Source organism: Podarcis erhardii (genome assembly GCF_964252035.2).
Source record: "Podarcis erhardii genome assembly, chromosome: 6".
Taxonomy (NCBI): Eukaryota; Metazoa; Chordata; class Lepidosauria; order Squamata; family Lacertidae; genus Podarcis; species Podarcis erhardii.
In genome coordinates this window covers 91,015,345-91,031,375 of record NC_138510.1, presented here as the reverse complement: position 1 = coordinate 91,031,375, position 16,031 = coordinate 91,015,345, and the positions used below count along the sequence as shown (strand labels likewise).

Below are 16,031 nucleotides of genomic sequence, written 5' to 3'. Positions count from 1 at the left end.
ATGTTGTGTAATAGTCTATATGAATTAGTCAAGAGCAACTCATACCTAAGTAAACTTTCGTTACTTAAAAAAAAATATTTAGCAGATAAAAAACATGCAGATGTACAACCTGTCAGGAAGTTCTCCTGCACAAGTCTCATTCATTTCAAAGGGGCTAGTACAAGAGAAACCTGACAGCTGTCGTTACTTAAACATTTGCTAGCCCACATGAGAAAGAAACAAAAGACAGATAGAAAGGTTGAGTACACAAAACTTCTATCTGGTGAACACATCTGGATAAAAATGCACATTGCAAGATGCAAATGGCAAGAGAAAACAAGAGTAGTTTCTGCTGAGTCTATTGAAACACAATAATCTCTGCTCTGAGTCTACTGGAACACAATAATCTCATCAGTGATTTGGGTGATGGAAGAGCATACTTTTGAAGCTGCAGGTGAAACCAAGAAGGAGGAATTGTTAACACTTTCAATGACAAAAAGTTTGAATCAAAAATATGTGAACTGGAAAAATGGTCAACAAGAAAGTAACATGAAATTCATTAAAGACTGGTATGGCCTGACTTCCCAGTTGGAAGCAATCTTCAGAAGGTTGCTGCTGTCTCCAACTGCATATACTGGGAAACAGCTCTTAGGCATTGCTACCTTCTTAATTTTAGGTGGCTCCCTGGATCATGGAATGCCCATTGGCTGAATGGGAAAAGCCTTTACAAAAGCCACAGCATTATAAAAAATTGAGAGGCAATAGCATAAGGGGGCAAAATCAAATTTCTATATCATCCATAAAATTACAGAATCAAAGAATCCTAGAATGGTAGAGTTGGAAGGGACCCTAAGGGTCATCTGGTCCGACCCCTCTGCAATGCAGAAATCTTAACTAAAGCACCCATAACAGATGGTCATCCAAACTCTGCTTAAAAACCTCAAATGAAGGAGTCCACTACCTTCCGAGGGACTCTGGTCTGCTGGTTTTGATTCTTCTAATCAGCCAGAGTGGTCTTGTAATCAACTGGGTACCTCCAGAAGGTAGGACCTGGCTTCAAGTTACAAGAAATGAGATTCTGACTAAACATCAGGAAGAACTCTCTGACAGTAAGAGGTGTTTGGCTCTGGAATAGACTCCCATGAGAGGTGGTTGTCTCTCCTTCCTTGGAGGTTTTTAAGCAGAGTTTGGGTGGTCATCTGTCATGGATACTTTAGCTGAGATTCCTGCATTGCAGGGGGTCAGACGAGATGAACCTCAGGATATGTTCCAACTCTACAATTCTATTATTCTATGCTTCAGCCTATGTAATAAATTCATGGTGTTCTTGATGACACAAATCTGCTCAGCTTCAATCTGTTTCAGCAACTTCCTTATCAAGGAAGGCTTCATTGAGAGTTTGGGAAGGTTGCAAGGAGCAATAATTCCACCATTCATAGTCCCATCCTTGGGGGTAGCCAATAACTGGTGGCCAATAGCTGAGCTTTCCATTCTAGGAGAACCCAGCTCCTTTGTCACCTTAATAAGAAATCTCAAAACATGTGGGAACACATAAAATAGCACAAAGAAGAACATTAAGGAGGTGTTATGTTCAGTAGCAAATGGGAGAGTAATTACTATGTACACTGCTTAACAAGATGGAAATTATCCTGGAAACTCCCCCCTCCCCCCCCCAGTCCATCCATGACAATATAGTCTTCACAAAAGTTTCCTAAATGTGGTGGTTTTCAAATGTTCTGCTTTCAGTGAAATCTTTCCACATGGCTTTGTCAGCCTTGGAAACCACTGCCAGCACTACAGATGAATCCTGGGCACATTCTAGGATGAGCTCTTAGTTCACATGCAGCTCTGGCCAAGAAGCCTCATTGTTGACCCAGGTGATGAGGGTACTATCTGAGCAGACATCCAACAAGTTGTCTTTCATGATCTTTTCCCGATTTTCTCACTGAGCAACTCCAGTTAAACGTCGCGAGGTTGCCCAGAATAGTTGCCCATGATTTTAGTGCAAGCAACACAGGCTGTGCTCTTCTTTGGATTAAAATAATCAGGGGCCTAAAAACAATCCTGAATACCCAATTGCCGTATACAATCATTGCACACAATTCAGCAGAATCATAGAACAATCCCCTGTAATGCAGTAATCTTTTGCCCAACATGGGGCTCAAACCCAAGACCCTGAGATTAAGAGTCCCATGCTCTACCCTCTGAGCCATGAGTTTTAAGAGTTGTTTCCCCCCCAAATACAATCCCTTCCCTAGACAACTTCTACATTTCTTGCTTAGCAGATTTCTCCTTTCTTATGTCCTCAGAATTCTATTGCTCCCCAGTCCCTCATCCCCCTCTTTGCTCATTCTTCATTCCCAATGGTACTCTTTTTCTTTGCAGACACTTCTTTTGGTGCGGGTTCTTTCCACCTCTCCCAGATTACATAAATGGATGGATAACTAGACAGGCAAGACGGGTGCTCTCAGCACAGAACAGGCACCTGGGTTTCTTACCTGTGAGACTGTGATGCCACATTTCTTGGCTAGCTCCTCTTTGGCTTCCTCACTGGGGTATGGGTTGCTGAGGTGGGAATAGAAATACTCATTGAGGATTTCTGTAGCCTGCTTGTTGAAATTTCTTCTTTTCCGCCTGGTCAAAAAGAAACGGATGCTCAGTACTCAATGACCTAAAAGCAATGTATTTAAGGAAGAGCCTACAGTCACCAGGAACACATCAGTCCTCACACCCTGCTATGCGAATCTCAAATGGTCAAACTAGATGTTCCATACAGATTGGTGTATTTCTCCCCCCTTCCTAAAGTGACAGCAGCCTTGGGAGGATGCAAATCTGACTGGCAAAGTAGCGAATCATTTAACCCTTTCCTCATGTGACAGTTTTCTGATGAAAATTACCTTCCATCGACTGCTCTTCACAAACGTGGAAGGTGATTTTGACCCACCCAAGAGATGGGCTAAGTGCCATCACCCCAACTGCTGTGCTGTCACTCCCTATGTCCACCCACAAAGATTCTTTAATAAAAAAATAAAATGCGAAAAACTTGCATTTGTGTGTAACGTTTAGCTCTGTGCCAAATTAGATATTCGGGGAGATCTCTGGATCTTTCGCAGGAGTTTGGAGCACGTTGTCAGTTACACTGCAAACATCACTCGCTGCCTTTTACTCTGAGCACCTTCCATCGACCCACTTCCAAGTGGCCTTTATAATTCCAGTTTATTGGAAAACAGGCAGTAAAGCAAGTTGGAAGAATTTCACGTGGCACTGGCCACATACTTGAAAGATGGGCAAACTATGGGAAACTAGCTTGTGCTCTGCTCTGTAAGGGGGTGGGGGGCAAACAAGTAGAAAAATCAGCATAATAGTGAGAGCCCTGGCCAATAACTTTTCTCCACGGTGTGCTAATTTTCTACCTGCAGAGAACTTTTGCATGGGAGAGCATTCAAAGAGGGCATCTCCTCCCTGTAGTCTGAACTTGTACAGTCCATGTTATTTTTATTTTGCTTTTCAATTCTAGCTTCGACAATTGAATTTGTTATACATTTAGTTTGAACCCAGTTTGTACAGAAATAACCCTGTAGCTCATCTATCTTCTTCCCCAGCAAGCTTAAGCAACTATTTCCTTTAAATGGTTCAATAGTAGCTTTCGTTTGTTTATTTTTTAGGGGGGGGGGAGGTAGAACAGCCTTGAAAATCTACCTTGAAGGAACAGGTAGAACAGTCTACAAAAGTTACTGATCCACAAAAAAAAATGTTTACTAGCTCATGCTCCCACATATGTGAGTCATTTGTGGCCCCAACATACTGGAAGAAGATGAAGAAAGGAGAAGAGGAACAGTCTCTCTTCCAATTTACAAGTCTTCCTTCCTAGTCACACAAAAGTGATTCAGTGAGTGCTTCTTGATATGCCTGGGGTAAACTCACCGTGCATCGAGAAATCGGGAGCGCAGGATCATGACAGCTTCACATGTGCTCTGTTTGAGTTGCATCTGGATGGAACTGAACTTGCGATGGATGATGCTGACCATCCGCTCTATCTCCTTGGGTGAGATGGGCCGGGTCCTGCTCTGCTCTCGCAGCAGATTCATCACGTGAGTGGTGAACTCGTTGCATGCCTGGGACAACAAGAGAAAGAGCGAGAAGATCCCTTAGGACCGGAGGAGTCACTGCATGCTGTGCAAGAGGCGGCTGCAGCAGGGATGTAGGAATCCTGCCCCTTTATTCCTTCAAACGTTGTCTGGTTTTCTGCCCCATGGTCTTGAACATCTGCTGAGCAACTCTACACAATGTCTCATTTAGAGAAACCACCAATGAAAATAAGATGCAGGTAGGAATATGTATCCAAATACACATCTTGCTTTTCATAAGATGTGCACTCAGATCCTTATTTAGGTGTGCAGCTAAATTCAATCGTTTCCTACTTCTTTGCTTTCAAGTGGATGCATAGTTGGATGTGCATAAAGATTCTTCAACCTCCAATGAGCTTCTGTAGAAGTTTCTGTATCCAGCCACCATTTTTTTGCCTCCATTACTTCCACAAGAATTTGTGTGTACTGATAATCTCTCCCTTAAATGTAAAGGGACCCCTGACAGTTAAGTCCAGTTGTGTCTGACTCTGGGGTTGCGGCGCTCATCTCGCTTTACTTGGCAGAGGGAGCCAGCGTACAGCTTCCGGGTCATGAGGCCAGCATGACTAAGCTGCTTCTGGGAAACCAGAGTAGCGCATGGAAACACCATTTACCTTCCCGCCAGAGTGGTACCCATTTATCTACTCGCACCTTGACATGCTTTCGAACTGCTAGGTTGGCAGAAGCAGGGACCGAGCAATGGGAGCTCACCCCGTTGGGGGGATTCGAACCGCCGACCTTCTGATCGGCAAGTCCTAGGCTCTGTGGTTTAATCCCTTAGTAGAAAGTAATTGGATATAACCCAGTAGCAGTCTTTGGGCTTTAAAATTTCAGTGGTACCCTGTGGAAGGCCAAAATTCGCCATCCCCGCCTCTCACCTTCCACTCTTTGTCACTGTTGTGATGCCCCCTGAGGCGCTCTCTTGGCCCGGTGCCCAATGCAAGAGAGCCGGTCACACTCCCCTAAATCCGCCTCTTTATAAGCAGGCTGTGATGGGATAATGAGCTGCTTGTGCGTAAAAGCTGAATCCCTCAGAGCTTTGCATAGGTCTCAAAGCTCTGCTTTTACGGGAGCCCTCAAAGCATGACTCCCTCAATCGCTGGCAGAATCTGTCAGTGGGCGTTTCCGAAATTTGCGCCAACATAAGAGTTCCTTAACGGAAACTCTCCTTCGGGATTCTCGGCGTGACAGTTTCCTGCGAGGAGTAGGTGTTCCCAGAGGAGGTTCTGAGACCTCCCCGCTGTTTTCACTGAAAGTCTCTTGGAGCCATCCCTCCGACTGAGTTTCTCCATGAACTCTCTCTCTCCCCCTGCTGGTTCCTTCCTCCGCATCCGAGGGTCTCCTAGCCTCCTTGAGCCCCTCCACCACCTGACTCTCCGATGGCAGTTCCCTGACACAGGCATATGGTGATTATGGAGCCATTTCACGCAGGTCAGAAATTGAACCTTTCGGATTACTGTGACACCTCTATCTAATACCCTTATGGAATAAAAGATCCAACACCAGTTTATGACAGGACATGAGCAAATGCAAAAGAGCATGAGCATGCGCATGCACACATGGACAGATGAAGGCGCAAATTTGTGACTAGGGGGAGAAATTCACTTTGGTTCACATCTTATTGTGAACCTACCTAATTTGCACTTACCAATACAGAGCTATCCTTCAAAATTTGCACTTCTACCAATTTGGCCGTGCAGTTCTCCAGCCAGACAATGCATACAAAACATATATATTAGGGAAAAGTGTGCATAAATGCATATATTAGTGAAAATAATATGAAAATGCATTGTATTACTAAAAGCTGCTTGCAACAATGTGTATATTAGGTAAAATTAAATAGAAAATGTCCATATTAGGAAAAATGCAAACTAAAATGCTGATGGATTCTCATGCTTTTTAAAAAATAATAATCTCAAATTTATGCAGAAATGAGGAGAACCGAATTTAAGATTGGACAAATGAAAAACTCAATTTGACAGGTTCATCTATTCTTATTTGTGACAGAGCTGAGCCAATGGTCTTATTTATTTTGTTTGCATTTATTTAAAAATATACACCCCTACCTTAAAAAAAAAAAAAATGAACCAAAAGCCTCAGGCAGCTTTTTTCCTGTGCATGAATGATCATTTCCCCAAATGCGCAATCGAAATATACGTCCAGAACTCAGTGGAAGTATCAACTACAGAGCCACAGATGTGTGAGAGAGTCTATTTGCAGACAGGAAAAGAAATCGTCTAGGGAAGGCAAAGTGTTTTTGTTACTTAATGAGATGCTCTCAGAGATGAGATGAGCCTTTGCTCTGTTGATATGGCTATAAGAAGTACTGCCCATGTGATTCTGGAATGGACCTGCCATTAGAAGACATAAAATACACTATTTGAACACATGATCAGACATTTTTCTGCTGTCTGTTGCACTGCATAAAACCAATCCAGTTCCAAACTAACATTCCACCTCCAGTTCATACGAGTTCAGTTTCAGTCAGGCTAACAAACTCTCTGGCTAGCTAATATTCTTCAGTAACACAGGGAATCAACAATACGGGGGGGGGGGGGAATCCACACATAAGATATCAGAAGCAGAAATATATATGGGACACCGTACATCATGGAAGCATTAATAGGCCACAGATAGTGCTTGAAAGAAACTGGCTTTATTTTGCTGATGGAGAGTTGGTGCAGGGCCTCCAGAATAATAATAATAAATAATAATAAATTTTATTTATATCCCGCCCTCCCCAGCCGAAGCTGGGCTCAGGGCGGCTAACAACAATCAAAATAATCCAACGATTCTAAAAACATTTCATTATAAAAATTAATTAAAATCAAATTGATGGCAACCATTAAGCAAAATTCTATGCAGATTGCCAGAGGCGGGGGGTCAGGCTGCGCCCTGGCCAAAGGCCTGGTGAAACAGCTCTGTCTTGCAGGCCCTGTGGAAAGATGTCAAGTCCCGCAGGGCCCTAGTCTCTTCTTTCCTCCTCATCATCATCCATGTCGTCATCGTCATCATCATCATCATCATCATCGTCATCCTCTGTCAGCTTTACTTTTTTCTGTGGAACTTTAGCCAATGTCACACCTGCAGGCCTTTTTGCTGTGTTGTATAGTACCTTATCATCATCTTCATCTTCAGAAGATTCTGGTTCTTCTTCTAAAGCTACGAGATGTTGACCACTGACATAAACTGGTCCTGAGTCACTTTTCAACCTCAGAATTACTGGTGGTGTGATTTCAAAGCCACCTAATGAAACCGTAGGCTGCACTGACATCTTCAAGGATGCCAGAGTGACAGTAATCTGCTTGCCTTCGTAGTCCAATACTTCTGCTTCAACAACATGCAACTCATCTTTAGCACCAGCCCCTAAGCTAACTGTTCTCAAAGAGAGTTGGTGATCATTTTCTTCATCATTCACCTTGAAAGAACAATGGTGAATGCTGTGAAGATTACACCCTATGGAAGTGACAATCGTATATCAAAACCAGGTGGGGGAAGAGGCACACACAGTGGGATCCTCTCCCATGGGACAGTGGGAAAGATTCCTGTGAGCTGAGCATCAGGGAGAACAAGTTATGCTAGAATCCTTCTACCTACCACACTAGTTTGAAGGGAATTGTTTTGTGCAGAGGAGTGGGATCCCTGTCTGAAGTCTAAAGTGGTCCAAGCTCAGAAACAGGTTGAAAACCTTAGTGAGAACTAGGCCAAAGACTGAGGGTGGAAATGAACAGCACAAAAGCTACAGAGTGGGTGGGTGTTGAATTGAAAAAATCAGTTCACATTTAAAGGCAAGCCTATCTAATTTGGGGATGCGGATGGCGGAGGGACGCTGGTGGCGCTGTGGTCTAAACCACTAAGCCTAGGGCTTGTTGATCGGAAGGTCGGCGGTTTGAATCCCGGCGACGGGGTGAGCTCCCATTGCTCGGTCCCAGCTCCTGCCAACCTAGCAGTTCAAAAGCACGTCAAGGTGCAAGTAGATAAATAGGTACCGCTCCGGTGGGAAGGTAAACGGCGTTTCCGTGCGCTGCTCTGGTTCTCCAGAAGCAGTTTAGTCATGCTGGCCACATGACTCGGAAAAACTGTTGGCTCTCTCGGCCAGTAAAGCGAGATGAGTGCCGCAACCCCAGAGTCATTCGCGACTGGACTTAACTGTCAGGGGTCCCTTTACCTTTACCTATCTAATTTGTATATTTTGAAACACAGCCATCCTTCAAAATCCACACTGAATTTTGCAATGCAGTTCTCCAGCCAGGTAATAAGCACAAAAGTGTGTATGCATCTGTACACACAAATGCATAAAATAATAATTGTACATATAAAAATGGGGCAAGCCAGGCAGAGGGGTGAAGTACAAATAGTATTATTAATGTTGTTGTTGTTGTTAACATGTGAAAAAAATGCAAATGCTGAGGTTAAGTGTCCATATGAATACCTACTCTATGGATAGACATCTGCCTTGGATGCTTTAGTTGAGATTCCTATATTGCAGGGGGTGGACTAGATGACCACAGGGGTCCCTTCCAACTTCCAACTCTACAATTCTGCAGCACTATGGATATACTCATCTTGGCTGTGACTCAGCCTGGAAGATCTTCTCGGTGCCTTACGGGCCTTTTTCCACCTGGACTGGGAAGGCAGGGCCGTGACGGACTCCAACTACAAAAGCTGAGACTGTAGAAGAGGGCCCGGGTCATGGAGCCTCAACTTCCACGGCTACCTTGGAAGGACTGGCGGCAACAGCAGCCATGTTCCATGCCAATGACAATGTTCTCTTATCTTGATAATTCTGCTCTTTTATATGTGTGCTTTATATTTGACTTCCTTTAATAATGTTTTCTTTTTAAATGTTCAAGATAGTATTTTCGTTTCCTGCTCAATGTATACTTTATACGTGACTTAATTCAGTTGTTTAATTCTGGATGGTTTTATTTGATGTTTTAATGTAGGTTGTAAACCACTTCTAGATTTTTCCCTTAAAAATATAAAGTGGTATAGAAATGAAATGATGATGGTGATAACAACAACAACATATTAATGAAAACAACACATAAAATGCATTATTTAAGGGGAAATCGATTTGTAAAAAAGGGCATACTGGGCAAAATTGCATACAGGCAGGTGCATATCAGGAGAAAATCACATTACAATGTTGATTAATTTTCATGAAGACTTAACAAAAATCAAAACAGGTGTGGAGAACTGAACTTCAGATTGAGAAAAAATAAAAACTGTGAGAAACTGAAATCGGCAGATTCACCCTTCCCTCTCAATAGTAATGAGGTTCTCAGAATGTGCCAGGGTTGTGAGAAAACAGTTAATATATAATCCCAGATGGATTAATTATATAATGAAAGGATCTCATGAGTTCACATACAGAGAAAACTTCCTATTGTGTCTCTCCACAGATCACTGGGCTTGCCTCCTCTCGATCATTGACTCATGCCGAGATGCAACAGGCAATCTTCCAGGCGGGATTCTGGTAACTGGGCTGTGCTTCTGGACTGGGTGTGATTGTATCACTCAGTCACTCCCAGTGCAGAGATACAGTGGGATTACCTGCCTTCTGCCTGGGAAAATGCCTGTTGAATCTCTGCATGAGTCACTTATTTTGGGCATTCCTCCTGAATGGAACAGGCACTTGTCCACTGAATCTATCTACAAATCCCCTTCAGATCAGGACATGTTCCCATATCATCAACTCATGCAGAAACACAGATCAGGGCTCCTCGACAAGTATGCAATTCTTACACAATCAACAAACAAATCTGTAAATAAAAGTTTTAATACATCCGTCAGTGAGCAAAAAGTGTGATTTGTATCTTCTGGCTACAGGGTAAGCTCAGTGAACGTATTTGTGTCAAAACTGGAAAATAGATAGGCTGGGCCAGAGCATTTCTTTGTGATGTGCGTAGGGTATTTATTTATTTATCTCCCAGTACATTTCTGAGCATAATTCAAAGTGTTGGTGCTGACCTTTAGAGCCCTAAACGGCCTTGGTCCTGTATACTGAAGGAGCGTCTCCACCCCCATCGTTCAGCCCGGACACTGAGATCCAGCGCCGAGGGCCTTCTGGCGGTTGACTCATTGCGAGAAGTGAGGTTGCAGGGAACCAGACAGAGGGCCTTCTCAGTAGTGGCACCCGCCCTGTGGAACGCCCTCCCTTCAGATGTGAAGGAAACAAGCAGCTATCCTATCTTTAAAAGACATCTGAAGGCAGCCCTGTTTAGGGAAGTTTTTAATATTTAACGCTGTATTGTTTTTAACACTTGGAAGCCGCCCAGAGTGGCTGGGGAAACTCAGCCAGATGGGCGGGGCATAAATAATAAATTATTATTATTATTATTATTATTATTATTATTATTATTATTATTATTATTATTATTATTATTATTATATCTGCAGGAAACTTTTTACATGGACCAGAAATCAAAAAATGTCACCTATGATTCCTATCGCTGTACTCAGTTTCATGTGTAGTGAGTCATAGATCAGGGATCCTTGAAGAAGCAGGCCAAAGAAAATAATTGTTCTGCCACCCTGGTAGCCATGGGCACTGGGGGTGATGCAGCCCAATAGGTTTAGGGATGCACCTTCCAGGGCAGGAGCTGGAGCTGACAGGTGGCACCCAGCAAACAGTGGTGGCTTATGAGACAGCAACTGGGAGGAGAGCCCCCCCACCCCCATTAGCACCTCCGTTGCCTCCGACAAACATGCACGGATGGGTTTGCTGCTGAGCAGCTTTGCCTATTTATTGCTTGACAATCCCACTGGTCACCTCTGCTAGAAACGGAATCTCTGACAATTACTAACGCCAGCCCAAACTTTGGCAGCCGGTGATAAGAGCGGGTGAGTTATCACAGGTTTGGGGATGACACGAATCAACTCATTGCAAATACAAAACATGACACTTACTTTCAGCAAGTTTTCCGCTTGTGTGTTAACAAGGATAATAATTAGAGCCAAAGCAGCAGGGTTGTAGAGCACATCAGGATCCCTGACATGAAAGGGCAAACAGGTAATAACTGAAATTAGACGTGCCAAAGGCATCTTGCTGCCAGAAGCTCCTACACCCAGTTTCTGGAGGGCCCTGTTCTTGATGACTGACCACAATGTTAATTTGACAGAGGATTCTTAATGTCAGTTTCTTCGCCGGCCGTATCAAGGAGTCTTCCTTTCCCTCAGCCAGGTGGGGATACGCTACGAGGAGGCAAGTGATGCAAACATTTATCGCCTTAAGGTAAAGACTAACGGATGGGCAGTAAAGAGATTCTTATTCCCCAAGTCCTACAAAGGCTCCAGGCAGATTGGCTCCTTGCACAAGCCAACCTATCTGAACTGCTCTCCCCCTGCATTTCTAGGGCTGTGAGACTGAAGGAGAGAGCTCGCCACACCTGGAAGAGCATGGTTTTCCATTCAGTTGCTGGTCGGGCACCCCCACAGCCAGGCTCACACAATATGAGGGCTCTATCAGGAGTAGGCAGCCTAAGGCCCATGGGCCAGAAGTGTCTCACGGGGATCATTTAACTGGCCCACGAGCTGCCCCCGAACTGAGCCGCCCGTGTGGCGAGTCCCTGCGTGCTGCACTAAACCGGTGCAGCGTGGTGCAGGGACTCGCTTCTGTGGTGCCGGAAATCACGTCTGCACATGCTCAGATGCCGGAAATCGCAGCCGTGTGCGCGATCCGGCCCACAGAGGGATCTCAGCTGGAGTGAAGTGGTCCAGGCAAGGAAAACCTTGCCAACCCCTGGGCTCTATGGAGCAGCATAGTAGGGGTAACAAGAACCCCCAGCTGGGTAAGGGTGTCTGTCAGGGTTAGCCCTGTCCAGAGACAAAGGTAGGATTACTGCTGATCTCTTTTATTTACATTCCTGCTCTTTGTTAGAAAGGAAACTGGGTGCCATCCTGGGTATAGTTGGAATAGGACCGAAGTTTACTCACCACTCTTTCTTATGAGAAAGAGGCAAACCATGGAGCTGATTTACAGATAAAGCTAGTTTCCATATATTTATTTCTTCCTCACTATCGCTAGGGGAATGACAAGCGTTTCTTGTCCCTATTGCTCCCAAATGAAGTTCTTTTCCCAAATTTGCCAAGCCCAGAGGCCAAACCTGGGAAGATTTTAAAGCACCTGAAGTGGACCCAAAATGGCACAGCCTCTTCCTGCCAGGGAAGAATGGGTGAGGGAAGATCTCCCTCTACATCAGGAACAAGGGTGGAAGAAATAGTGACGTCTGGATCTGATGCCCTGGTGAACACTGCTGCCTGAGGCAGTCACCTCTCCTTGCATCATGGGTGAGCTGGCCCTGGTGTGTTGGGAGAGTGCTAGGGGAAGATTGCTCTAGTGGTGATCGCTCCAGCTGGCAAGATGAAATGCTTGTGCAAATGGAATGTTCATCATAGCACAACACTGAATTCCACCCTTAAAGGGCATTTTTAGTGAATATCCTGTAATTTCCAGAAAAAGGAGGGAAATCTAAAAGAAACCCACTCTCAATAGAGGAGGGAGTTTTTTCTGTCTAGTCAATTCATTAGCATTTTAAACATATAAAGTGACAACAGTGGCTTTGGGGCATATCTTTGGTGCAGTGAATAGGTCTTGTAAATGCTACAGTTCATCTTGGGAATCCTTTAAAAAATCAGCTGAGATGAAACCAGCTTGAAGGTGATCTTTGCAAGAGAAAATTCAGGAATGTTGCCCCTGTTCAGTGTCTTATGCACAAAAGAATTTATGGAAATCCCTTGCGCACATGGATTTCTGTGATATGGAGAGTAGGTGTGTGCATTGAATATCCTTGTCTGTAAAAAAAACTCCAACCCACTAGATCAGGTTGTGTTGTACTAGAATCACTGCACAACTTTTCTAGCTTATAAATACAGAAATGTCTTATTCAGTACTTTAAACCTTTAAATCAATCTTTTAGGAACTACGAGTTTGTCACCTATACATATTAGACAAAACTGCAAAGGGAATGTTTAGGTACTATTCAGATATTACAGTATTTTGATAACATGCTTCTCTGAGATCTGGAGGTTAAGGGAGCAGGGAAGATTTCATGCTGATCCTGCCCCTCCCAGCTGCAGTTCAGGATTTAACAGTTCTGTACATCACAATGTATTAAGATTAATTCACAAAAGGCTGCAAGGAGTTCACATGTTGGAGTAAGAAGTTCCACAAAAATTTCCTAGAGGTTCATTGTAGAAAAGAATTGTGTATATTACTCTGACGGCCACATCTATACCATGCATTTAGAGTACATTCATAGCATTTTCATGGCTTCCCCCAAAGAATCATGGGAACTGTAGTTTACCACTCACAGAGCTACAATTCCCAGCATGCTTTACAAACAACAGTTCCCAGCATTCTTTGCGGAAAGTCATGTGCTTTAAATGTATTGAGTGGATATGGCCTCTGTCATATGTTAAGTAGGCTGCATCCGCAAAAGTCTAGTGTCCTGATCAACGGAAGTCATAGTCGCACTCTATTCTGCCTTGGTCAGACCACACCTGGAATATTGTGTCCAATTCTGGGCGCCACAATTTAAGAAGGATGTTGACAAGCTGGAATGTGTGCAGAGGAGGAGGGCAACTAGGATGATCAAGGGTCTGTAAGCCAAGCCTTATGAAGACCAGTCGAGGGAGTTGGGTATGTTTAGCCTGGGAAGGAAGAGACTGAAAGGAAATCATAGAATCATAGAGTTGGAAGGGACCTAAGGGTCATCTAGTCCAATTCTCTGCATTGCCAGAATCTCATATGAAGCATTCTTAGAGGTTTTTAAGCAGAGATTGGACGTCCATCTGTCTTGGATGCTTGAGTTGAGATTCCGGCATTGCATTCCGGATAAGGTGGAATTCGAACTCAGTAATGTTAATGGGATGTGAACTCTCTAAACATTATTTGCATATACAGCTTGTCTTAAGAATCCTTCACCATCAAATCCAACATCAGAGTAGTCCTGTGAGATGATGTGTTATCATGATTAGCCGCAAAGCTTTCCCTGGGCTGCATCATTTTAGGACCTAGTTGAGGAGGCAGCCTGTAGGAATGCTCTCCACAAACAAATCCCCCTGCATGTTGAAAACCAGCATTTCCGGAAAAAGGATTCAGTTAAGTCCTTGGAGAGGAAGGGCAGGATAGAAATTTGATAAATTAAAAAATTAACAAACCAGTCCTCCCCAAAATGTTATTTTTCTATATTAAGCTTTGTTTATAGAGAACATCCCAATTTGGATCTATGAAACCAGGGGTCAGCAAACTTTTTCAGCGGTCCACTGTCCCTCAGACCTTTTGGGGGGCCGTACTATACTTTGAAAAAAAAATAAAAATTAATGAATTCCTATGCCCCACAAATAACCCAGAGATTCATTTTAAATAAAAGGACACATTCTACTCATGTAAAAACACGCTTATTCCTGGACTATCTGCGGGCTGGATTTAGAAGGCGATTGGGCCGGATCTGGCCCCCCAGGTCTTAGTTTGCCTACCCATGTATGAAACTCTTCCACCTGCATCATGAAGTGGTACTGTTCTAAAAATGGCTTTGCTGCTTTATTCTGCTGAGTGCATAAACTCTGAGAACAAGGATAAGGTGGAATTCGAACCCAGATCCAGCACCTTATCCATAAGGCCATGGATTTTTGTGTGTGCAGTCCAACATTATATGTTGGCTTCTACTGTGGTATGGGAAACTGCCACGCACAAGATTAGTACCTGCTCATATTTCTCCAACTCGGTGTGGTAGATCTGTCGAATTTGAGATAGTTTTGCTCTGTAGTCCGAATGCTCCACAGAATTGTCCGAGCCGGCACCCCCAGATGCTGCGGCTGCGGCAGCCGCAGCGGCTGAACCCCCTCCTTTTTCAGGGCCTGCTACCCCTTCTGCTAAAAGCATGTTGTCCAGTCGCATTAGCTGTGGGTCTGTTGGTTCCTCCTCCTGAGCCCCTCGAATACTCAACACTGTGAGAAAGCACAAAAGTGAAATGCATAGATTAAAACACGAAATGATAGCAACCGCTTCCTAAGTATCTAGGAGTAGGCTCCAATGAAGATATAAACCTCTATAGTCTTACAAAGGTCTGCCCTTTCCCGTGAGGTCCCTTCTGAGTATCGTAATCATCAGAGGTCCTTCTCTGTGTATCCCCAACTTTGACCGAAAGGTGGGTGGCGACCGTAGAAAGGGCTGTTTTGATGGTGGCACCCCGAGCTTTGGAGTTTTCTCCTTAGGGAGATTCACCTGGCACTGAGCTGATGTCATTCAGCACCAAGTAAAGAACTTTTGTTAAATTTTCTCCCCATCTCTTTTAGCCTTCAGACACTTGCTGAAGACTTTTTGTTGTTTCCGGTTGTTTTTAGTATTTATTTTACTCTTCCAATTTGCTGCCCACTTTTAAATTACTGCTGGTTTCTAAAGTGTTTCTTCTCATTGTTGTTTTTCTCATATATCAAGGGTTTTTTTATTGCACTATATACTTTTTTAAATGATGTAGACTGTTGCTTTGTCTGCCTTAACAATATTTATGTATCTTATTGTTTTCTGCTGTTGTTTCTCATAAATTGTTATAAAAGGCTGAAGATCAGGGTACCAAATAATTTTAATAAAATATCTTCCTTTATGAATATGGCTTAATATTTAGGCACAAAATGATAAATTATATTATTTTGCCCTTCTCTGGTGCAGGGAAACCATCTGAAAGCGGTCAGCAACTGAAGGTGTCTAGACAAAGCCGGGCTATCTGAAGGAGGCCAATAGTTCTGTCTACTGACCAAACCAAACGACCAACCAACCAAACATAATATTGTCTTTAAAAGGCATTTACTTTAAAATGAAACTCTTTACTACACTTTAGAATAGTTTTTGGGAAAAGGAAGCTATTTTGGGGAGGGTGCAAAAAGACCTAAAAGGGGTAAAGCAATTTACAGGGTGGCTGC

General features: G+C 43.6%; 1 protein-coding gene across 3 annotated transcripts in view; it reads right to left on the bottom strand.

Annotated features, from left to right (window-relative positions):
* PBX1 (PBX homeobox 1) overlaps positions 1 to 16,031 on the bottom strand; it is a 218,961-nt gene that overhangs the window by 27,719 nt on the left and 175,211 nt on the right. For all 3 annotated transcript variants that reach the window (XM_081866051.1, XM_081866050.1, XM_081866052.1), the window contains exons 3-5: positions 14,815 to 15,059; positions 3,904 to 4,094; positions 2,478 to 2,613 (exon numbers count right to left, since the gene is read on the bottom strand). In XM_081866051.1, the coding sequence (XP_081722177.1) occupies positions 2,478 to 2,613; positions 3,904 to 4,094; positions 14,815 to 15,059 (572 nt within the window). The remainder of the gene's footprint in view (positions 1 to 2,477; positions 2,614 to 3,903; positions 4,095 to 14,814; positions 15,060 to 16,031) is intronic.